The sequence below is a fragment of the Odontomachus brunneus genome, unplaced genomic scaffold (genome assembly GCF_010583005.1).
Source record: "Odontomachus brunneus isolate Ranch 3 - 2012 unplaced genomic scaffold, Obru_v1 Obru_scaffold_015, whole genome shotgun sequence".
Taxonomy (NCBI): domain Eukaryota; kingdom Metazoa; phylum Arthropoda; class Insecta; order Hymenoptera; family Formicidae; genus Odontomachus; species Odontomachus brunneus.
The window spans coordinates 2,790,526-2,816,886 of NW_022639465.1; the positions used below are offsets into that span (position 1 = coordinate 2,790,526).

The 26,361-nt window shown below is 43.0% G+C and overlaps 1 protein-coding gene across 1 annotated transcript in view; it reads left to right on the plus strand.

Annotated features, from left to right (window-relative positions):
• The window catches only part of LOC116841482 (division abnormally delayed protein), a 58,552-nt gene extending 35,573 nt beyond the window's left edge, over positions 1–22,979 (plus strand). The window contains exons 5-8 of the mRNA XM_032809466.1: positions 2,054–2,376; positions 14,968–15,112; positions 21,160–21,376; positions 22,315–22,979. Coding sequence (XP_032665357.1) covers positions 2,054–2,376; positions 14,968–15,112; positions 21,160–21,376; positions 22,315–22,421 — 792 coding nt within the window. The 3' untranslated portion in view covers positions 22,422–22,979. The remainder of the gene's footprint in view (positions 1–2,053; positions 2,377–14,967; positions 15,113–21,159; positions 21,377–22,314) is intronic.
• The last annotated feature ends 3,382 nt before the right edge of the window (positions 22,980–26,361 follow it).

Sequence of the window (26,361 nt, forward strand, 5' to 3'; positions counted from 1 at the left end):
TTAAAACCCGAAAAATAAATTTATGTACCGATCCATGCTGACGAGTGGTAAATTTGGTGTGTGCCCATTATCTCGACACGATTGATAAACTTTAGAAAAAAAAAAAGAAGAAGAAAACAATATCTCATCCTTAGCGAAATCCTGAATCCTAGAGGATTTTATTCTTACATTTAGTTTTAAGAGAGAGGATTTTTCTAAAACCAAAAGTAAAATATTCTAAGCGCAATATTCTTAAAATTAGAAGAATTTTGTTATTTATCTGCACTACAAGTCTTGTTCGTAATAACAATTTTTTTCTGGTAAGAGCATTCTATGCTTCTAGTAAACATATTCCATTTTATTCAAACGAACAAAAGTTGAAATAATATGTAGTAGATTTCCGGTGAAAATAGTCCCTTCATTAGAAGGCGAGAGTTTTTATTTAGAATATGGGATTATATAACACGTTGTGATTAGAATTTTTTCTTTTTTACATGATTTTTAATGAGACGAAAGGCGACGTAAATATTGTTATTACTTTATTTAAACACTAATACAAATTAACACCATAGATGTTATATTATACATGAAAATTGCGTAGTGCTCAAAGGGCGAGGCGACAGCTTATTTTAAGAGAGAGAAAGAGAGAGAGAGAGAGCTTTTAAGACTTTAAATGTTTAAATATAATTTCTCGATTGATTTCCACATGCAGAATGGAATGGAGAGCTTCGAGATCAATGTGTATACTCGGGGTGAGGGAGGAAAGCATTTTCGATTTTTGAGAGAAAATATTTTGTTGCTTCTGGCAGTAAACTCGGTGGAAGGCTTTCCGCCTTGGAGCGGAAAGGCTTTTATCCTCGCAATCGAAGCTTCCCTCGATGACGCTTCCGAGTGTTTTTCCTCTTAGGTATTCCGCGCCGAGTCAAACTTACAACGCCTTCCTCGTCGACGGGATCACGCTTGTTCCCCGAGAAATACTCTCGATAATTCCGCAGGCGTGATTGCGTTTATAAACTTTCGCGCGATCCATAAATAGCAATCTGCGACTTAGGCCGGCTAAAATATCGCGAGTTCCTGTACGTGATCGTTGTGAATGCACCTTAGATTACGTCGCGCTCGTGCACGTGTACATGCGCGCACGCACACACACACACACACACACACATGTGCGCGCGTGCGCGCCCATACATTCACGGACGTGCACGACGCGCGAGGCTGACGTGCGGAAGAAGACGAGAAAAGTTGCGCTTTTGGCAAGCCACGTCTCAGCCTCTGAACAGCTCGTGCAGGCATTACGTTATAAAGAGACCCGCATGTCTGACAACACTCGCGGACGTGAAATCCCGAATGTTATATTTACAAAGGAGGAAAGAGAAGGAAAACAACGGGAGATCGTCGGGAAGAAAGTAAATCTCTCTCCTTAAAACGATTTCGCGTTTCGCGACCGAGATTCACTTCCGCGCAGTTTCGCGAACGCGTCCTCTCGTCGTCGTCGAGACGACGCTGTCACACGTATTATGCGTGCGTGCGTGCGTGCGTGCGTGCGTGCGTGCGTGTGCCACGTATAACGCGTGGCGAAACGCGCGACGTGACGTGGCCGAGTGTGAAAACTGTCGGAGCGCGTCGCCTATTAAACCGTCGAGAGAAATTGACGTCGCTTCGAACGAGAACGGGTCGCAGGTGACACTTTCCGTCGAGCGCACGCCGTACTTGGCAAAAGCTTCATAGCACGCATGATCTTGCGTACGCGTCGGGGTTTACCGCACCTCGCACATGTAGCCAGGTGCGGCGGCATGTACAGGGTGTCTCAGACAGTTCAGAGCAGATTGTTCATCAAAATGTGAAAATTTCATGTTTCACAAGCAATTCTCCGTGTACAATCATACATTTTCTTGTTACTATATAAACCGTTGAGAGCCCGCGAAGAAAATACTTTGGCGTAGAGAACATCGATGCCTGGATACATTTTCAGCGCGTGCAATTTTCACTGCAATGACACCTTTATAGGACTTTTTGATTCGTCATGTGCACGCTAGAATCTGTACATCTGACGTGTAAAGCTCTTCAATTTCAGGTGAGGTCAGTATGTGGCCGTTCGAAGTTGCTGGCGTCGAGCAAAGAGAAGACGTCCTCGGATGCAGCTGCAGTCGCGAAATTGACTACGTTCCCAGGCAGCAAGGCACACGCAGCTGCGTCATTTTACGATGGCAACCTCGCGCACCAAGCCGACGACATCGCGCCCACCAAAGGCAAAAGCCAGGACCAAAAGTTATACGTGCATCTGGGCAACTTTCTAGCAAGCATGGTCAGATCCCGCATCTTCTACGGCACGTTGGCGGACTCGATATGCGAGGACTACCCCGAGAAACACTGCTGGAACGGCGAACGCGTCGGAGAGTAAGTACACATTTGTTCAGTATTTTCCTTCCCTCTCTTTCTCTCTCTCTCTTCCTTCCTTCTCCCTTTTCTCTTTTTTCCCCCCTCTCTCTCTCTCTCTCTTCCTTCCCTCTCCCCTTTCTCCTTTCCTCCCTCTTCTTCTTCCCCTCTCTCTCTCTCTTTTCGTTGTTCTGTTTTGGCTATACTGATTCCTCAACGTTTATTTTGCGCGGTTCGTTATTCGTGCATAAGCGTAATGTATGTAATGATATGAGGTACGTAATGAACGCGTACGTAACTTTATTGAGCGCGGCGATGAATACACCAAGTAGAAAAAGCATGAGCGTGGAACGGCCCGCTTAGTCTCTACGGTGCGTTTCTTATAGCATTAGTAGCCAGTAATGGCTAGCATCTGTGTATGTAAATTACAATGATACTGTGTGGCAAGTTATGTGATATTTGAATATGATTGACGAATTAAAGGACCTCTTTCTCCCGGTAAAATGAGATCCGAATGAAAGCTCCAGACTGAGTCTTTGTAGGATCTTACATAATCATTCGCGGAGGCGCTAAACAATCGGCGGCGACCCGCGGCATTTCTCTCTTTATTTCTCCCTTACGTGTATTCATACATTGACGGATACAAATTCATTATTGTGCAACATCATGTTTTAGACACGACTAGCGACAACGCAACGACAGAGAAAAATTATACAACATCGAGAGGAGCAAAGAGAGAGAGAGAGAGAGAGAGACAGACAGACAGACAGACAGAGAGAGAGAGAGAGAGAGAGAGAGGAGTGGTCGAATAAACGCGGCGGAATAAATGGGACTACGACGAGGGTTAATAACAAACGTGCGCGATTCGCGCTAATCGAAATTGCCGTCGCTCAAAATCCGAGCCGCGCGGAATGCGCTTTCGTGGGAACGGATCGTGACGCGAAAGCGGACGATGAGGAGTGCGGCAGAGAGGCAGAGAGAGAGAGAGAGAGAGAGAGAGAGAGAGAGAGAGAGAGAGAGAGAGAGAGAGAATGGAACGCGAAGGTAGCTCTCTCGCACCCTTATTAATCAACGGCCGGGTAGAGGCTTCTCTCTGAAGGTGCCCTCACACCGAACGCGGTCTCCCTTCTCGTTCGCGGGGTTTTCGTGACCCGAGGTCACCATCGCCACCGCCGTTTTGAAGCGGCAATCGGTTCTCGCGCCGAATTATCCTGTCAATCGATAACGGGTCATTTGATCCCACCAATCGAAACGCGCCCGCCGCTTAATTAGCCTCGTATCGGGGGGCGACGAATAGAGGAGTAGGATAGCTGATAGCGGCTCGTGAAGTGCGCTTCCGCCGTTATCAAGCATTGTCTGTGGCCACTCGAGATGCCGCTACTCGACCGTGAAATGAGAGTACGTTGAAAGGAGAGAAAGATAGAGACAGAACGAGAGAGAAGGAGAGAGAAAGAAAGGGATGGATTCGCTTCGGTGATAATGTACGTAATTGATCGCGCGGAAAACAATTCGAAAGGTAATCGAACGATGGATGTTGAATGCCGGACGGCGGGCGCCAAAAATGAGCTTCCGAGTTACGGCGAAGGATTACTTGGGTTTTTATACTCGGCAAAGCAATTTAATTATCATTGGATTCATAACGTTTTAAGTTGAGAATTTAACACTCCCCCACGGACGTGGAGTTTACAGATTTCGCGTGCGCGTATACACGTAACTTGGTAGAAAATTTAATTAGAAAATGAAGTCTCCCAGCGGGCAGTAATTCAGTGTTAAAGTCACTCTGCCGAGTAATAATTCACCGTGGCATTCCGCGCGCGCGAGATCGCGGAAACGATCGACGAGTCGGTAATTTCCGCGGAAAAGGAGGATGTTTGCGGAGAGTTGTCACCTAGTAAGTCGCGCACGGAGCGAGTCACGCGCGCATGTAATGCACGTCGAGCCGCGGTAAAGTTTTTAACGGAATGCGCCGCCTCCACCACTCGGCTCTTCAATTTTTCCGCGCGCACGAACGCGCATACTTTACATCCTTCTGTTATATTCCACGTGAGACACGGGTCTGGTGTAAACATCGCGCGAGCGCGCGTGAAAGAGAGGGAAATACGCAATGGAATCCTGTGTGTATGCAATTTTACGGTGCATCCTCACCGCCACGACGACGTCGGCGGCGGCGGCGGCGGCGGCGGCGGCGGCGGCGGCAACAGCAGCCATCGCGAAGAGGAGACTACCGATAACGTATTCCCGGCGGACATGGTCGTTAAATCTCCTGAAATCCAGGTTTACTCGAGCCGACGCGAATTCCGCGCGGTCACTACTCACACATACGTGCGCACGTAGCGAACACGTGCGCGCACGCCATTCGCGTGCCAAGGGCTTACCGGAAGAGCTTTCGCGCGCGCACGCCGCAGCTCGGCATACGAGTGTAGTATCTCACGGTGGAAATCTAAATGAGATTCGATCCATCGAGGAAGCCGCGCGAGGAAGCGATTCCGCGTCGCATCGCGCGATTCGATCGGAGCGAAAAGTGAAACCGCTCCGTCGACTCCCCTCGATCGAGCGTGTGCGCGATATCTCGTCAACGTGAGGTAATTCGATTCCACGATAGGGTAATGACAAAGTTCCCCAGCCTTTCGGGGTTTTCGCACGTCTATTCTTCTTCTTCTTGGAGGGTATATTGTAACACACACACACACACACACACACACGCACACACACACTGTGATTTAATCAATCATATTCTTTTAGGCGAGTAAAAAACAACTTATTGACATTAATTAATTGGTTGATCAATCGTCTTTTTCAAGCTTGATAAATCGCGTGGAGATGTAAACAACGCTGTTTAATTAAGGATTCATGGGCGTTACTCCAACCTCGTTTTACTCGAGAGACAACGAAGAGACGTGTGAAGATGGAGACGAATTCAACGAAACAAATACCGCGAGGAAGATCATTTATCTGGAGCGATCAATGACTGTCTCGTTGTAGAACAATTATAGCGACGTACTTTAGAACATGTGAAAATAGCGCGAGAGAAATCTCTCGAAAATGAGATCTTCATCAGCGTGCGGAAAGTCATTCTTGGACGTCGCGAGGACGACGTCATTGCGAGCGACACGAAGAGAATCGCGGGAGAGGGAGAGAGAAAGACAGAGAGCGGTCGAACCGAAGCGCGATGAAGAGGACGAACAGAAGAGGAGAAAGAAGAAGATGAAGCGATGAGGAGGTGAGGCGGAGGTGGCGGGGAGGGAAACGGCATAGCCTGTAGGACGCCGAGCCGCCAAAGAGTCTGGCAACGAGAGCAAACGGGCGCCGTAGCGTCGCCCGGTATCCGAAGACGAGCGTGTGGGTGAGCACACGTACGCGCCCACTGGATAAGAACGCGGCCACGGGTTGAGTGTGTGTCTGTGCGCGCCGCGTAATGCGGGCCGATGCGTCGGTGAAACGACGCAGCCAAACATCTCAGCCACGAGGTCACGATGTCGCAAGATCATCCGCTGCCCTGCTATTTCTCGCCGCATCTCGCGCTGCTCGCCGCCACGTCGCGTCGCGTTGCGAGCTGATCGCGCCGAAATTTGCGACATTTCTCGCGTCTCGTAGCCGCTGCCTGCGTTTTCTCTTCTCAGCGAGATGCTCCCTGACGCATCTCGACGCACCGTCACGCACACTCTGCGCAGAACTCACCGCCCACCGAGCGTTTTCTCCTCTCTATTCCCTTTTTCAACATCGCAATTACATATTCTGCATTGGAAGTTTGAATATTCATATTTGAAAGTCAAAAGAATGTGTTCAGAGATAGATGGCAGCGTTATTAATGTTATTAGGGTCCAACGATTATGTAACTTTTTTCTAAAAGCGGGAACGTGAAGAGTGAAACGTGGCGACTTTTGCTGTAACTTCTCGAACGGTTAAAACGTGAAAATTTTCGTAATAAAGAAGACAATAAATAATCGATATACAGGCACTGGTGCCTTGCTGCATGCCCGAACGTGTACAAAATCGTGTGAAACCCGATTCGAGCGAGCGCGTGATTCGAGCGGGCGCGCGATTCGAGCTCTCGGACGCGCCATTTTGATACGCTTTGATACGCTCCGATCGGATTGGTCCCCAAACCGGCAAACAACAGACAGACGGACAGACAGACAGACACCGCTGTCGGGCGCGTGCATTCAAGTTTTGAGCAAATGTGTCATCGCATCCGTATCGCGCGGAAACTAGCGGAACGAATTCGGTGTCTCTCCCGCGCGCGTAAAGTCCGTGTAAGCGCGAGAGCGTAACGTAAGTACCTTGACCGATGGAATTCCCGACGAGCATATTTTGCTAAATAACATGATAACGCCGTGATAACGAGGCGCTTACGTTATGCTTAGTTAGCGAAACATACAAGCCGAGGGATTCAATAAGATTTAGCGCGCACGTTACACACTACATACCACATACTACTCGGAATCGCGCCCAACCCCCGACGCGGTGCTCACGTGGAGTTTCACGCGAAGTTTCACGCAAGGTCTCAGACGACTTTGTTACGAAAGACACGATCTCCCCTCCACACACACACACACACACACACACACACACACAGTTCTGTTTTATTACTATTTTTGATTTGGCGATACATCGTTCCCGCGCGTCGTCGTTGTCGTCGTCGTCGAGCGACGCGCTTCACGTTCGCTAAACGAGCGAAACGGCCCCGATTAATCCACGGGGGAGTCTTGACCGCGAGAGAAACGTCCCACGCCGCCGTTCCGACGCGCTTCGATCGTCGTGACGAACCGCGGAACTTGATATCGTCGCGAGCTGAAACCGTATATCGTCCGTGTCCGATACGGTCGGAGAAAGGGGGAGAAAGATAGAGAGAGAAAGAGAGAGAGAGAGAGAGAGAGAGAGAGAGAGGGAGAGAGAAGCGTCTCGCATCGTCGAGAACACGACGAACATCACCGGGTGTGTATAGACGGGTGCGTCAATGGTCGCGTGATTCTTCAGCGATCTCTCCCCTCTCCGGTGATCTTTTCCTTCCTTCACGGACACCAAACATCGAGTTGTTACTTGAGCAATCGCGTGTGAGCCTAGAGCTGGGCTCATGTATTACTGCGGAGGCATCGCTTGAAGTTTGATTTCCGCGCTCACTCGCTCCATTAGCGCGATCGACTGTACCCAACGCCCCGAAGAGTGTTCTCCGACGATAATTAAATCATCGACGGCATCATACACCCGTCGCTTCCTGTCGCTGTTACCACCGGACACTTCGGTGACGCCGATGTCGATGCGCCAGGCGCTCACGCGCATATTCATCGATCTCGTCCTGCGGAGAAGATCGCCGGCAAACAAGCGACGGGAGTCTCGAAATGACGGGATTAATTGGAGCGTGCGTATACGCGTATGTGCGCGGTGCAGGAGGTCAAGTAGCGTTTATATACGAGAGGGCGAAAGAAAAATATACTTGGCGCGAACGAATTGCTGGAGGAGAAAAGCAGGCTGGAACGCTATTTTGGTGAAGACACGCTTCTCGTAGCTGCGCGCAGTGGATACGAAATGTTGAGACGATATTAAGTGACGACGAGGTAAAATGCCTGGATAACTCCTGGACATTCTACAGTCGTGATAAATGCGAGTATTTGACGTAGAATATATATAGACTGGCTATTCATGACACACCCACTGTGTGCGATAGAACTCGTCGAACAAAAGATTCTTCTATCACCTTCTACAGACAACTACGTGAAATGTTGAATTATTAATTAAAGAAGATTGCATTATCACGCACAATCATGCACCAATCTTTATTAATGACTAAAAACCTACGTGGTTATTTGCAAAATGGTGGAGGACTTTTTCCTTCAGTTTGACCTGTCTACAATGGCAGATGTTGTCATCATAGCTTATCTACCGTCTCGTACCAGATTATTTATCAATTTTTTTCAATCAATAATTCAAAACTTTACGCGGTTATTTGCGAAATGGTGGTGGAATTTTACGTTCAGCTCGATGAGTTCTACCTGCACGCGACGAATGTGTCATTAATTATTCAAAACTCTGTACATTGACAGTTTAAAGTTTAAATAACTATATTTAGGGACCAAACCAATAAAAATTCTCAAAGTTGGAGTACCAGTATCCAGTCATTGGTACTTTTGCTTCATTTATTTTTCAAAGAACTGAACTCGCGATGAATTGTTTGATCAGACCGAGAAAAAAAAAGTCGCGATTTGGTCTCAAACGCGTCGGAAGTCGATCTCCGAGATCGAAATGACTCCAATCTACGAATCTCTGCGAAGTTAATCGTGAATATTAATCTCAAAGACAATTTCAACGACGTCATTCTCTCTCTCTCTCTCTCTCTCTCTCTCTCTCTCTCTCTCTCTCTCTCTCTCTGTGCGAGATTCTGTAGAAGAAAAAGAAAGAACAAATAAAAGACCGATAGGCGCTGCGCATCGGTGCGTCGCGCACATTGGCTTGATAGTTTCTAATTTAGCTCGCAGCTTCATCGACACGCTCTGCTGACGTCGCGCGAACGAGATACGTATTAGCATATGTTTATCCGATACGTCGTCCGAATGGGAACGAATCGCGGACGATATAAATAATGCATTCGCGACGTGCCAATGGATGGCGTATATACCGTCCGCACGATAGCATCTACTGGAATATCAATGTTCTAGAGCAACGTGAATAACGAGTCATTCATAGAGAGCCTGCCCGGCTCATTTGTCGCGAGGGCACCAATAAAAATGACCCCCTTGCAAATGTGAGCCGTAGACCCGGCCAAAGATAAACCTAACTCGTCGTCATCGTCATCCTCGTGAGCAATTTGCACGGCGGGCGATCCCTTCTCTTCGTTTTGCGTTAGACGCGTTTGAAATCTCTCGATGCAAGCTTGACGAGTTCAGCTCGTCGGGTCTCGTGGTGCCAACCGCCACGGCGCGGTTCACAATCGATCCGGCTGCGAAAAATGCCGTAGGCTGTTGTAAAACTACTCGGGCCGTTTTCTTTCTCTCTCTTTTTTGTTACATTATTTTTATCCGTATACAGATATACCGTATACATTTGTTTACACGGCGAAACGTGCGATACTATCGTGCCGCGAGCTTGCAAATGCATAATCTCTTCGATAATCTTCGTGATTACACCAGATTACGCCAGAATTCCAATAAATCTCTTTTCTCATATATACATATTTTTCTCTCTCTGATGTGTTGTAAGACACGGTCATTATACTTCTCTCTCTCCCTCTCTCTCTCTCTCTCTCTCTCTCTCTCTCTCTCTCTCTCTCTCTCTCTACCGAATTTCGCTCGTCCTCTTCCAGATCGATATCTCCTAACAATCGTGAGAATGCGCTATATCCGGCCATTAAAGGAGAACTAACCGCGATTAATTCAGTTGCATTTAAGCACGTCAATGTGACCAACTAACCGTCGCGATAATCGAGCGAAGTTCTTGTCCTTTATCTGTCTAATTATGAGAACGCGAAATGAGCTTGGTTAAAGCGGAGCTAGTCAACGATTAACTATCCGCAAATACGACTATCTCGCGCGTTTATCGAACGTACTGTGCTCGCTTCTATTTCGATCGGTCGGCAGTGCGCAGTTTTCTGCTGTCGCACCGCCGCCGTGCTGTTGCGAACCGTACGGGCCGGCGCGAGTTTTTCCCGATCTCTCTTCGTTTCCCTATCATGAAACCCAGTTGAAAAAATCTTACCCGTGACGCGGTTGCGCTTTTGAGCGCACTTTCGAAAACCAAGAGCCGTATCGACCGCGACGACATGAACTCCGTGAAATTGACGGAATCCGTGGAATAATGGCGGCATCCTTTCTGCCTCCATTCTCAAGGCATTGAAATATTAATCTGCCCCAAAGCGCGTTCCATTTTGACCGCGCGCTAGAGATCGATGCGCGAATACAGCCTCGGCTGGAGTCATCCGTACGCGAATATATGAAGGGTGTTTCTCGCGTCTCCACCTCACCCGCATGTCCTTTGACCAATTTTCGGGCAAAGCGTTCCTCCCTTTCTCCCTTTCGCGCGCCAGAAAAAGCCGGAGGATCGAGCTCTTCGAAAAAGAAATAAAAACGCGCATATTTTTGATTTCATTGTCCGCCATCAGACACCATCGAAACGCGAATATCGATTGGACCTTTTATCGCGGGAATATTCCATCGGTGCAGCATATAAAAGAGACGGAATCGTTCCCCCGGGAGAAAAAATTTGTTTGCGCGCAAACTACACAGTCTTTGACGAAGATTTATCTGTTTGTCGATTGCGTGCGTGCGTGCGTGCGTGCGTGCGTGCGTGCGTGCGTGCGTGTGTATACACGCACGATATATAACGCCAATTATCAAACACTCTGTGCACGCACACCGAGGTGGAAACTTCGCACCGTTCGCTTTGGATAGTTTTCACATTCGATCGCGTAGAACCAGTTTTTGTCGGCTCGTTTCACCTTGTCTTCGTTCCTCCGCCTCTCGGAGAGATACAGCGTATCGTGCGTCAGGGATGAAGAGGAACTCCGGGATAGAAAGCAACGAGAGAGGAAGAGAGAAGCGACAGGTGGGGTGCGGAAGAGAGCGAGCCATCCCCTCTCTTTCTCTCTCTCTCTTTCTCTTTCTCCACTCTTTCTCCTCTCCTAACCAGCCTGGATCCCGTCGCGGGTACATAATTATTACGATTACTCATTAATTTCGTTTTATTATTCACGACGAATATGAACGACTCGCAATGCGAGTCGCGTATCCCGGAATCAATTTATGCGTGATATCGCTACAAAGTGCACTCTGTGTCAGAGGCAATCGTTCGTATTAGCACGCGTGAACACCTCCCTCCGTGCAGCAGCAATTTTTTCGGCAGCGCTCCCTCACGTGCGAGATTATCTCAGAAAGAAGAATGGGGGAACGTGCGAATACTCCCTTTATCCGTCGTATATTATATTTTATAACGTATATTATATTTTATAACGTTTTTTCTCCCCGTGTGTGTTACACCGCACGAGGATTTTAATTAACTCGCTCGCCGCGGTGCACAGCGTTATCACCACACAGCGTTACGTGCGCCGTTAAAAATGAAAATTGCAGTTCCATGGATATAGTTTTATTTCGGTTTTATATTTTAACGATGTGTAACGCGGGTACATATAACAGCAAAGTAAACATACTCTCGTGAAATTCAATATGTGCGTGCGCGAACTTATTATTATGCATGACGTTATTACTTCCGATAAATGTGTACCTTTCCGTATACGCTGAATTTGAGATCGATTTTTCTCTGATTTTACTACGCCTTTGCGCGTCTCACGTCCGAGAAGAATAATTTTGGAAAACATCGCCGTAATCATAGTCTTTCGCTCTCTTCACCTCCTTCACATCTTCTTAATTTGTAAGCGCCATTGGTCGACCGACAGGAGAGAGAGAGAGAGAGAAAGAAAGAGAGAGAGAAAGAGGAGAGAGGAGTCTGATGAGATTCGCGCATTCCGTATAACGCGCTTTAAAGAGAAAATATGACCCGGCAGAGACGCCGCGGGGCGCGATTTAGCGGAAAGGAGGGAGGAGCGGCGGCGCAGAAAAGTTCGCGAGGAAAATCACTGGAAGATGATGCGGGAAAACTGGGGAGAGCATGACACACCGGACCAGGACGATCTCTCGAAGGAGGTCGTTCCGTGAATGGCCGGCATTCAGGAGCACCGTGAGCGAGAGCGGAGCCAGCTCCCGACTTCGGCGATATTTCAATTCGCTATCGAGCTATCTATGCTGAATAATACTTTGGAACGCCTATTTGCCGCCGCGTCGCGCAATATTTTTCTCGTGAGCGGTGGTGAGCAGGAATCAGTTCTCTAAGTAGAATCGAACGAGGCGCGCTCGGAATCTCGGAACACAGACGCGGGAGAATTTCTTTAAGACTGATGAAACGATATTGTAACGACAATATAAGCAACTGTGTGCGCGCGTGATACAATTGCACGAACGTACCAAAGACTGGTGTAATCGTGGTAACGTGCAAAATGCAGGAATTTTATAGTAAATATTGCTATAGAATTTTGCAATCGAGGAATAAAGGGACATTCTGCACTATCTTTTCACCTCATATGTGCTGTTTATATTTTAGGAACTGAAGTGTGTTATTGAAAGATTCACTGCATTTCTTAGCAGGATGGACCAATCCATTCGTCGCGCTACTAGGAACCCGGTAAAATTGAAAGGCCGCGTCTATATGAAACATTTCATCCGTTTCTCAATAAGCTCCTGGCCACGTTGATAAATCGATATCGCACTAATAGAGCGCGTTACAAGTGTTTTCAGCCCGAGTGTCACGATTTGCGTTCGATAGCCCGACGTTATCTCGTAACGCGCGGTTCACGATGTAATTATTACACATGATATTCATTACACACAGTGGCGCGAAATACAATCTGCAATAGCGAAGCGTAACAAACCGGTCCTCTTCGCCGGTAAAGACGCAGCCGCGAGTGAAGTACCGTTGCCGCGGCATGTTGCCGTCTCAGGCTCTCTCTCTCTCTCTCTCTCTCTCTATCTCTCCTCCGGCGGATATATTTGTTCCCGGTTGCGCGTGTATCGCGCCCGCGGTTCATTGATTCGCGGACACTTAATCGCACGGCGATCAAGACGGAAGGCGGCGTATTCCGCGAACGAACCGCGCGATTTGGTCTCTTTTGTCGGTCAGCACCCCACGAGATAGAAGCGCGAGAGATAAAACGAGCGCTCGCTCGCTCGCTCGCTCGCTCGGACGTATGGATGGACGCCGGACGAACGCGCGACGGATCGAGAGAGAGAGAGAGAGAGAGAGAGAGAGAGAGAGAGAGAGAGAGAGTGAGAGAATCTCTCGCGCGGCGTCGCATTTCTCCGCTTCGTCTCTTCGCGGAACATCTCGGCGTACAACCACCGTACGCCGAAGCGCTGAAAATACACGAGCGCGTACCGGTTCGGTTTCGCGACATTTTCAACCGCGTTGCGTTGCGAAAGTCCACGGTGATAACGTTCCTCACGAGCGCAATATAACGGAGTGACACTAATAAAATCAGAAGACTGCCAACGCCAAGTTGAAACTCTCTCGCGGCTTCGCGACAACTCTCCGAACTCCCTCGGAGAGACCTGACTTTTCGCAAAGTTGCTTGACTCGTTAAGAGTTTTTCGAAACTTCCAATTGGCATCGCGATTAGTCAAGTTGCACGAATTAGTCGTGCGCATTAGAACGCGAAGAGATCGTTTCACGCAGAAAAAAGATTACAGTTCGTGCGACTGAATGAGATCCGGACGAAAAACTCGCTGACGAGAAATAATATCTCTGTTACCGTGACTGAGAACATTCGTCCGAATATTCAGCCGCATTAGTACTTGGTTGAAATAACCGAGAGTAACCGGCTGAGCAGAAAGGATTCCCTCCTACGGGAATCTTTCTGTTCCTACAACCGAGTTCTTCATCCGGTCCCCAAGTGACTACTAGAAACAGAAAATTCAGGAGTTACGCTCACGGAGTTGTTGTTTCTTGTCCATATGGAATAATACAAATTAATTGGAGAATGATATGAGATATATTTGTTGATATTGTGTTGAAATATGCGTTATATAAATCGAGACGTTTCAAGACACCGTCACAAACTGCGTGGTTTAATCTCTTCACGCCGGAATATGAGCAGCATTGCGCCTCATTAAGATTCTAACGAATGTATGCAGCAGCCTGCCTGCTGCCTGCCCGCTTGGTTTACAAGCTCGTTTGGGTAGCATATTGGAAAGCACACGAAGGGAGAGAGAACAGAGTAGAGAGGCGAGGCGTGGCGTGGCGTGGCGTGGCGAGCTTATCATACGGGAAGATAGAAGCCACGCACGATATTGGAGTGATGTTCGATTTACTAGGCTCGAACCCGCGAAGGAAATGCATATCTCACACGGTGCATCTTCCTATATCCGCACGATTCCCCGTTAAGTATTTAAACGCGTTACGAGCCGTTCGTTTCGCGTAAACGGCTTTACACGCAGAGAATGTTATGGCAAAAATTACCGTGGAATTTCGTAACCGGGGGGTACATTCACCTTCTGCACACCCATTCCCTATACCCTTTTATCTCGCATCTGTTACTCATATTTTAGAAACTGAAATATACTATATTACAAAAATTTCCCTAGCAAGGCGAACCTCTTACTGACAGTCTATTCCTGCACTACTAGAAATATGATAAAATTAGAAAGAATTTACATATGAAAAAAGAGATATATTTTTTCCGTGTGCAAATGTAATCCCTTGATTTTTCATCAATTTTTGAAAATATGAAATTATCGTTCAACCGTGCAACATTTTTGTCGAGTACAATCGTGCAACTCGAATGTTAACCTTTTTTTACAGTTATGCCGCTCTCTAAAATCCACCATTCCTCACTTACATATTGATTTACTCGATCACACATTAATCATACGTCATATAATGTATCATTTCTCTGCTTTTTTTCTAAGAGATATATATTTTATCTTTTTACTTAGTTTACGAGCGTTTGCTTACAAAATGAAAATGAAGCGCGTATCATCGATCCGTCAGTTGATCTGCTTACTGGTGCATTCGTCGTGTTCGATCTGGATTTCTCTTCAACTTTCCCATTTGAATGTTTTCTTCCTGTGATTACAGATACTCGAAAACCGTGGTGGATTCCAGCCAGACCGCCCAACGATACAATCCTGAATTTACCATAACGGCGATGTCGTCGAAGAAGACTTCCTACGACAACACGAACATCAGATCGTTCATTGACCAATTGAGACACATTAATCAGGTGAGTGCATGAGCCGTAATTTGTCGCTCGGTCTTGAGTGGATTCGTCTCAGATTAGATCGTGCCGCTCGCTGTATCGCCTGCAATTTTCATCTGCTCGGATTCAAACGCATCGTTCGTGCTCGTCGGCACGACGACGACGACGAGCGCGACACTCGACTTTACCCGTCGAAAGAAGGAATCCCCAAATAGCAAATGAAGAGCAGAGAGGGAGGACAAAAATCACGTTCCCTCCGTGATTTGCGGTCGAATCGAAAAGTCTGTTCGTTCGCGTCCGTGACACGAATTTCATTTCTTCTTATTTGACAACCAACAATCGTGATAAAATAACGCGAGGTGCGTGCGCGCGAACGTACACGGAGAAAGATTCTGTTGCTAAGAAGAGCGATTATTCGGTTTATTTCTTTTAAGTAGCAGTCGTCTTCAACAAAGAATATCTCTTGATAATAGTTCTCAAATATATTGACAAGTTTCAGAAAAGCTCAGCATATTTATCCTCTTTACAAGAATATAAATATATCGTAAAATTTTATCGAATTCTTGTTTTAATTTGATATTCTTAGTAGAAATGCTGAACCTGCTAGAATTCAGAATATATTTTCAGCAAACTTGATGTTTTACGATAAACTTGTAATAGGTCTGTGAAATGTAAATTTACGAAATACTCTTACGACAAGTAAAATTTACGTGAGATTTGCAGTATGTATTTTTTTCTGCGCGAGGCACAACGGAAGACCGACTGACAGCTGTATGTACCGCTCAACACATGTAAAAAACTCGCCGCGAGGCTACATTTTCTCCGTTTTCGCGCTAGGTGCAGACTTCAGACCGTGTAAAGCGAATTGTCAATTCGCGAACGACTATCGCGATAGTTCATTGGTGCGGAAAGCCCGCTCGCCGACCCATAACATCCAGACGTACGTGCTAGACGAATCATAAATTTCCGTCTAATCTAGAATTATTCATAGAACGAGGATTAGACGGTGCGCGCGAGGCACGTGTCGCCGCGTGGACGGATCTCACCTGTAGGCGCACACGGGTGCTCATGCCGGGCCGATATTCGTCACGTGTGAAAATTTACGCTGTATTATACAATTCTTTTCACATAAATAACACAATCGCTCTTGGAAATTTGCCGCGGATGCAATCTACGATCGTTCGTCGCGCACGGAAGAAACAGTGTAGCTGAATTTTCTGTTATCCGCACTAGGAGAAAGAAATGGCTGATCTCACCAAAATTATAATTGTCTTTAGCCCTAAATGTATTTTTTTATGGCTCTAACACGAGAATGGTGATATGCATCTATTTTCGTTGACATTATAGTAGAATTTGACAAAAGAATGGTTCTTATGACCATAATTGACACTATTTCTCTACGGGATTATAGTCAGAAATACCAAACGTTTTTTCTCACAACCGGGTGAAAATCCACGATTGTAGGAACAGAAAGATTCTCGCATGAGATTTCTGTTCAGCCAATTGCTTTCAGTTACCTCAACTGAGTTTTAATGCGGTTGAATGTTCAAACGAATGTTTGTTACAGTAGCAAAGATATTATCTCACGTCAGCGAAAATTTTTCGTCTGGTTTCCATTCAGTTGCACAAACTGAAGTTTTTTTCCGTGAATTTGCTACGAGCAATATGTGTCATGCTCGATTCTCTATTTCACTTTAAAATTAATGGAAAAACTCATAGATTTACAGACACTTTTGTCGATAAAAGAGTGTTCTGAATAACATTGAAAAGAATTTTCGGACAACTAAATGGGTGCTAGAAAGAAAAAACTCGCGAACGAGAAATAATACCTCTGTTACCGTGACTGAAAATATTCGTCCGAATTAACATTTAGCCGCATTAACATTCGGTTGAGATAACCGAGGCTAATTGGCTGAGTAGAAACCTCCTATAGAAATCTGTCCCTACAATCGAGTTTTTTTTTTATTTGATCCTCAAGTGACAGAAAATTTAGTTACACTAACGGAATATTTCTGCGTAAGGCTAAAGTGGATGGAAGAAATAGGTGAGGAATAATTTTACAAAATGTTCTCGACCTCTGAAAATGTAGTTAGATAAAGTATCTTCGTAGGGAGATTTTTTTTTTTAATCAAACGGGGGTTTCGAGATTACGATCTCATTCGAAGTTTCGCGTGTTCATTCTGTGTCGAGCAGGTGCAAACGGTCTAATCATCGTAAGATTGATCGGGGCGATTAAGTTTGCCCTTTGTACAGGTACAGGTTGGAATGTAATCCACGCTGATGTGGAAAATTGTGAAGAAATCGATCCGCAGGTAAAACGCACAATGAATCTCTCGAAGACTCTCGTTTGAAAGTCTATCATCCAAAGAGAAATCTTTGGAAGACTGTACCGTTGGAGTCTAGGATATAAATTTTTAAGTGAAGCGAATCATTTTCAAACAAGCCGCGCGGACGTTTGCCTTTATTCGCCAATCGATATTACTCCGCGAATACCTCGGCGGCGTCGCTCGAGTTGACAACCACCGCGTGTGGGACACACACGCGTAAATGCCCACACGCATGTTAATTCGCGTGTCACGGAATCGGGCCGCTTACTTCTGATTTACAGTATCACGAGACACGCATGTACGCGAGTATACAGGGTGTCCGCCGCGATCGGTCAGTCTAACCGCCGCGCCACTTGCTTCCGATAAATCAACTGTTGCTCGATAAATTAGCACGTTCGTCGTACATGGTGGCTGTCTCGTAATTCCATAACGGGACGTCGGATTTTTGCGCGACTCATCGTACGCTTAATCACGAATGTATCCGGGGAATACTCGTCGCTTTTCCGACGTATCCGTTTATACTGTATTATATTGCTCAATTACGCCGTCGTTTCACAGCCAGTTTTGCAATAGCACGACATCAAGGGGGAAAATTATTTTTCGAGGCCAGAAGAAACAGCAGTATTCGGGAACTTATTTAAAGAAAGCTGCCAAATGAATATGTTTCAATTTTATACGTATAATTAAGGACTTGGTTTTGAGTGATTTTACCCAGGTAGCACAAAGATGAACAGAAATTCATAGAGAAATCATTTTGAGGGACACCTAAAAAATTAGAAAAATGAATATCTGGAGGATTTTAGACGAATTGACAACAATCAGTCTGTCCTGAAGTATTCCTGAAAAGTTCATTATAACAAATACTACGCGACTAACAAGTAAAGGTTTACTATGTATTTTTGTCGATGATAGAAGTGAGAACGTTAAAAAGCTATAAACTGCCGGTGTAACTCAAAGTGAGCCAAAATGAAAAAATATGACCTAAATATTTTTTGTACTTCTACATTTGTGCCAAATTAGAAAGAAATCGAAATGTAACTTTTGAGTAGGTTTATTTGTAAGTACTTGAGATATTCCGAGAATTTATGAGAAATTATTTGTAGAATTAGAAATGCTTTATTTGTTACATTTATTTCCTGTGATTGCGTTCAGCAAATGCTTTCAATGTTTTGAGTTTGTTCCCAGTAAACATTAAACAACTACATAATTGTTAATTATGATTTTCTACTCAATAATGTGACTGTTATATAATCATAATTATACTAAAACAATTATATAATTGTTACTTTGTTTACTAATATGTATCATAATTAGAGATTTCTTCATTAATAAACATCTCGATATAATAAAGAGAAAAGTGAAACCTTTGATATTTCATTGAATTGTGAGTATAATTGAACCAGGCTCGTATGTTTTTATAAATTGTTAATTTATTATCTTAGAATATAATGGCGATTCTTTTTTTAATTCTATATAATCCATTTTTTAAATTTTGGATGCTTTATTTCTTTCGAGCGGCCGAAAACTGATTGTATTTTAATAATTTTTTATTATTTCACCTGGAAAAGAAAAGAGTTACTCGGTAAGCACCAAATAACAATAATATTATGTCAATATTGTAATTCTTCTCTTAACAATATAACTATTACGTGTGATATTGCTATTATATAAACATATATGAGTATACATTATATAATGAACATGATTACATTACTTCCAAGAATATCGTCAAAGTTATTGAGATGATTGTCTTCCGCGCAATCTTTAGTTAAGCAACGCCGATTAGAGGATGGATGTGACCGACCATCTCTCGGGTTCGAAACCACGAAGAGACACGAACGTACGTAGTGTTAGCAAACCCAATTTTTTTTTTTTTTTAATCAAACATTAATGTTTTTTAGACTATTTCAATGTTTACATATGAATGGAAAATTATAATATTTGTATAATGTTGCTGCCAGATGATAATGGGTTTTTGTAATCCTCTCTCTGTTTTTAAGAATTAGTCTATATGAATACTTCAAGAAGGTCTCAGATCCAATCGTGATGCATGTAACTTTCTGAATTATTCTTATAATAAGAATTCTTCTACGAATTCTTAAAAAAACTGCAATTCAGGAAAGGAGAAAAATGTAAGAATACTTTCAGAATTCGTGGTGCTGTCTGGGTAGTATATCGAGTTAGATATGAGGGACCAGATAGGAGAAATCATGAGGAACTAAGTGCGTGTAAGTGAAGATAAAACAAGGTGTTAGGTAGGAAAGGAAAGCAAGACTTATCTTTTGTGCGGGACGGGAATGACGTCACAGCATTCATTGCCTGCAGCTCTTGCGCTTCTCCTCGATTTTCATGATTGGTTTGCACATTTGTACAATATTCAAATAAAAAATAAATAAATAAAAATAACTTTTTTTTATAAAATAGTGTTATAGTTGTAGTCTCTCGTGTTAGAATTTTCATTTTCGAACAATTGAATTTTCAAGAAGAAATTTGCATTTTTTTGGCGAAATTCGTCTGTTCTATTTGATAGAAAAAAAAACAAAAATAAAAATTGAAATGAAAATAACCATGTGAACCAGAACGGCAAGAGCTGCAGGCAATGGATGCTGTGACGTTACTTTCGCGCAGGAAGTAGTTATAAATTATTTTCTTACAAAAATACAATAGATTTTTAAAATGCAAATATATTAATTAAGTATACAAAATTCAAGCATATTCAGTTAGCAATTTCCTTCAAATAAACTCCCAAATATCGTTGCTCTTCTCTAACCTGCGAAAAGATAACTTGCCCCCTTAAGTAACACAGCGAATGTCTCGCAGTCAATAATTACTATGCTTCGTCTTTTAAACGGAGAGCAGGTATCGATCCTCCGAAGTCGACGATTGAGAAAGGCGTATACTTCCGCGAGCCGCTGTGTACGTATGTGCAACATGATCGAACGGATGGTGGTATACGACAGGCCGGTAAACCGATGAATAGCGACTAAAGATATTGGCAGGTGCGGACCAGCAGAGCTGTTAAGAATCCGCGCGGGCGGCTATGAAATTAAAGACCACCGGTCGTGTGGGTTTTTAGCGGAATGTAAACCTATGTCGCCGTTGTCTCGCGCGAGACGCGATTAGCCGCGGGTCAGGAACAGTTGGCGATTAATTAGACGCCACTTTTGTACAATTGATCTTCGATAGGGTCAATTGGGTTAATCAAGATCTTCGGGATAAACGACGACAGGTGTCCGATGAGAAAACTGTCGTTCTTTCATAATTCCGACGAGCGTCTTCGAGATTTGTCGATGAATTCGTAATGATTTGGAGTCGATTTTTCCGACCGCGTTACGTCCGTCTCATTTACTCTCACGACGGTCTCGTAATTATACTTTGACTCAGACCCGAGCTCATGCTCGCAAGCAGCAGTGTGTTTCATCGAGAGCAACCGATCAATAAGCGAGCGCTCTCGTCGAAAGCGGCGCTTTATTCGAGACGATAAATAAATGACACGCGCGTAAACGTATTCGAGAGTAATTTCGAGTAACGCGTTTGGATAATCCAACACGCGCGTTTTTCCACTGCAGCGTCGCTCCAAAAGCGCTATTTACGATCGTTTTATATTCGGTACCTCGTCCTTCCAATTTTCATGGACATTTTTCCGAATAACGGCGACAATGACAACAATTGTCAACTAGCGCGACGGTACTCGATATTTGACGCCACAGACGATTGTCAATGTGTTTCGCACTGTTCGGCCAGATGGTGCAGTCTCAATTGGCATCGTCACCTGACGCTGGTGCTTTCCTGGGAGACGAGGCTTTGGACGGGTCCGGAAGCGGAGACGGGCCGTATTGGAGACCGCGCGCCAACGGCGGCTTGGACGACGACGAGGACGGTGACAATCACGACGACGACGACGACGACGACGACGACGACAGCGAGGGGTCCGGCTCCGGGATGGGTCCCACCACGACAGGTACGTCACCATCCGCGCTGCGCCGCACGTCTGCACTGATTCGTATCGATATTTCTGGCCGGTGCGCTCCCGGCGGGATTCCATTGTCGTGTATCGGGCGTATCGTTGCCCGAAAATGCGAGGATTTCAATTAGGAGCGAAAATATGCATGACGGGAAACTGCGCTGAATAGTCAAGATAGGCGAGCAATGAAGCTCGTGGAGGCTGGCTGTGCGCTACGAAAGGTCAATCAAAATCCAAAGGTTCCCAAGGGAACCTTTTAGATCCGCTCTTATTCAGATTTTATGTCGCAGTATTTCTATTTTGGAGACAGCTCTTTATTCATATGCTTCTCTTGACGAATTTCTGCGGATCTTTCTGTTATACTTGGATCTCTTTCGTTTAAATTGAGATATTTCCTTCGTGTTCACAGGCTTCACGCGTATATTTATACGTTTGATGAAAGCTTTTTGAAAGTTTTAATTGTAGCCTATTCCCATCGTAATCAACGAAATTGCGAATGAAAAACACAGAGACCATTGCTCTCTTATTTAGTTACATAATTTACAGATGTTTTATTTCATTATTTTTTTTAGTTTACGGGAAAAAAAATTTCGCGCATAGGATTGACTAATGTCTGGTGAAATACGAACGTATTAGAATTCCGCTTGAGAAGTTGCCAGAACTTTGTTCTGTAAGTTGAAAAGATTCTGATTAAGCAAACAAGATTTCTGCTTAACGAGGAACTTTGTTAACTCGAACCGAATTCTGATAACTTAAACTAGAATTTCTGGTTCGTTCACATTTTATCAGACATTTGGTTGATCCAACCAAATTCCTTTTTTCTTATTGGAATAGTAATTTTACTCTTTCGAGATGTCGCTCTATTTTATTTACAACTTGATTCGAGGAAAGTCGAATCGCAGGATCGAATATCATCGGCACACGCTTCGTTTCAGATACATCGGTGAAAATTCATCAGAGTGGCTCGGCCGGTAGCGGTTCGTCGACCATCCTGCTGTCGTTCGGCGCCTTCGTGGTTGTCTGCGCATCGCTTATCGCTTAAAATCGCCACGAGATGGAATCAGGAAACAAGATTGATCGCCGACGGCCGACATAGACGACGTAGATAAGAAGGAAAGTTAGACTAGAGAGAAAGAGAGGGGGAATGAAAGAGAGAATGAGAGAGAGAGGGAGAGAGAGAGATATCTTACCGATTGGCGGAAAGTCGTTAGTAGAGCAAACGCGTCGGGAGAATCCGTTTCGCGCGGCGTTTCTTCCGGCGCGAACGTCGGGAGGTGCTTCTGCTGCGCCCGGAGGACGCCGAAATCGTATAGAATGCTGTTGATAATTTATCGGTGGCGCTGGGCAGCGAAGCGAACTGTTCCTGCCGCGGTCCTGCTCGAAAGGACGCGCGGCGGTTTCCAGTGATATATCGATGCGCGGGGAGAGGGGGAGAAATAGAGAGAGAGAGAGAGAGAGAGCACATGTGTGTGTGTGTGTGTGTGTATGGATGTGAGAGAGATGTATGAAAGTATACACTAGAGTGAAAGATAGAGAGAGAGAGAGAGAGAGAGAGAGAGAGAGAGAGAGAGAGAGAGAGAGAGAGAGAGAAGAACATACGGCAAAACTAGAGGAAACGGATAGGAACGACGGGCGAGTCGCGTCTCAGACGTCGCGCTTGTAAAATGCGGCGATAAATCTCACGATGTTTCCGACGTGAAATTTTCCGACAGAAACGCTAGTTCCATACAGAAATCGATACCGCGGAACTGGAACGAGTAATGTCCTCCCTTCGGTACAGAGAGAGAGGGAGATAGAGAGTGAGTGAGTGAGTAAGTGAGAGAGAGAGAGTTGGTCGGGAAATTGGAGGTGTATACGGGAGGAATGGGAGAGGGCTTATTCGTGGAATCCAAAATCGGTAGCTCCGATATGTCTGCCCGGAGCGCATTCCGGAAATGTAATTATATTCAGAGAGAGAGAAAGAGAGAGAGAGAGAGAGAGAGAGAGAGAACTCGCAGATATGTCCGTGTTGCCTGTTCGGCGCAGATTTGGATTCCGCGATACACGCGATGCACGTTTTTATCTGGCTTGATCGTTCGAAGGGACGAAGCAATGCTGGTTATTCCGATGCCTCGCGGTAATATTGAAACAGCGACAGAGAGAATTCGCGTTTTATCGCCAGCTCGAATCTCGACAGTGTAGGCCGGGAGGAACGCGGGGGTCGCTCTGTTTCCCCGCCGTTTCTCATAGCGAATTTCCCAAGCGGACGAGGATCCTTCGTTTCATCGCGCTCGATTATACGCGAATGTATAACGAAGGCACAAAGTCGCGGGAGGGAATTGTCACTCGAGAATACTGCGTTCTCGTTGCTGAAGAACGACAAAACGAATCACGAGGAAATTACAGTCCTTATGAAACGCCCAGAATCGCACGCAATAACGTCCAATCTGTCTATCGTTGACCAAGAAAGGACATTGCGCTTATTCGCCGGCCGACGACGCACGCTTTCTCGCAAGACGACGTCGCAGAAAACACACAGATACAGACAGAGCGCGGGGTAAATTTTTTGTCCAAATCAGAGTGCATTCACGCAGTTGACATTACGCAAGAATGCAGGACGACGACGATCGCAGCCATCAATCGCGCCACCAAGCAGATAGGAGACACCGACTGCCGATGAAGGTCGACGAGTCCGTCTCTGCCTGGTTCCGTTTATTTCGCGAGGGGGAAAAGTGTGTCGCGGCTATGAGAAACGGCCACGAAGAGCGTCTCTCCTTGTCGCGTCTCGGCTGTATGTCACGTTTAGTCGCGGTGAGTTACGAGTCGCTGGACGGGCGCTTGGAAAAAGACTGCAATTGCATAGAGGATTTGCGAAGGGGTAGATACAGAAATAGAGACACACAAAGAGAGAGAGAGAGTGAGAGAGAGAGAGAGAGAGAGAGAGAGAGAGAGCTGATGTGCCGATAACTCCGATAGATAACTCCGCTGACAGGTGGGTCCCTCGAATTTTCCATTCTACATAGGGTGGCGTCGAGTACCGAACGTAGCTTTCAGCTCGATACCGATATAGACTGGATGGACGTTTCTCGATACTCGGCTATTTTCCATTTGGATCAATTGTACCGAAATACGTAAGAGGAAATGTGCAAAGGGAGGATCAGTTGGATGCTAGAATATTTTCGGATATACTAGAATATTTCCGTTTCGTGAATTTCATTCGCGGTTATTTTCTGCCCAGGAAAATTTTCTCAGAATCAGTTTAAGTTTTTTTTTTTTTTGTGGAATCTTTATCGGGGAACGAGCTCGAGATATCTGACTCGATACGAACGATCGCCTAATAATCACACGCGGTCTCACGTTTGATGCACGAAGCTCCACTTGAGTATACACGAACGATGGTACTTGAACTTCGCTCCCTACGACTGCACGATGGGAGTCGCACGAGTATTCGTCTACTCGAGCCAATTGGCTGCGAATCGCGTCGACCAAGCAAAAAACCACTAGCCACGCTAGTATGCCTCGTATTTCGCGCGCGCGCTGTTCTCCATATTTTGTATTATAACAATTGGAAAAAGTGTCTTTCTTGTCCGCGACGATGCCGCGCGTCGTCCACGCCGACCACGTCATCGATATTATATGTAGGTATAATATATATATATATATATAAATATAAAATATATATATATATATAAAATATATATATATATATATATATATATATATATATATATATATATATATATATATATATATATATATATATATATATATATATATATATATATATATATATATATATATATATATATATATATATATATATATATATATATATATATATATATATATATATATATATATATATATATATATATATATATATATATATATATATATATATATATATATATATATATATATATATATATATATATATATATATATATATATATATATATATATATATATATATATATATATATATATATATATATATATATATATATATATATATATATATATATATATATATATATATATATATATATATATATATATATATATATATATATATATATATATATATATATATATATATATATATATATATATATATATATATATATATATATATATATATATATATATATATATATATATATATATATATATATATATATATATATATATATATATATATATATATATATATATATATATATATATATATATATATATATATATATATATATATATATATATATATATATATATATATATATATATATATATATATATATATATATATATATATATATATATATATATATATATATATATATATATATATATATATATATATATATATATATATATATATATATATATATATATATATATATATATATATATATATATATATATATATATATATATATATATATATATATATATATATATATATATATATATATATATATATATATATATATATATATATATATATATATATATATATATATATATATATATATATATATATATATATATATATATATATATATATATATATATATATATATATATATATATATATATATATATATATATATATATATATATATATATATATATATATATATATATATATATATATATATATATATATATATATATATATATATATATATATATATATATATATATATATATATATATATATATATATATATATATATATATATATATATATATATATATATATATATATATATATATATATATATATATATATATATATATATATATATATATATATATATATATATATATATATATATATATATATATATATATATATATATATATATATATATATATATATATATATATATATATATATATATATATATATATATATATATATATATATATATATATATATATATATATATATATATATATATATATATATATATATATATATATATATATATATATAT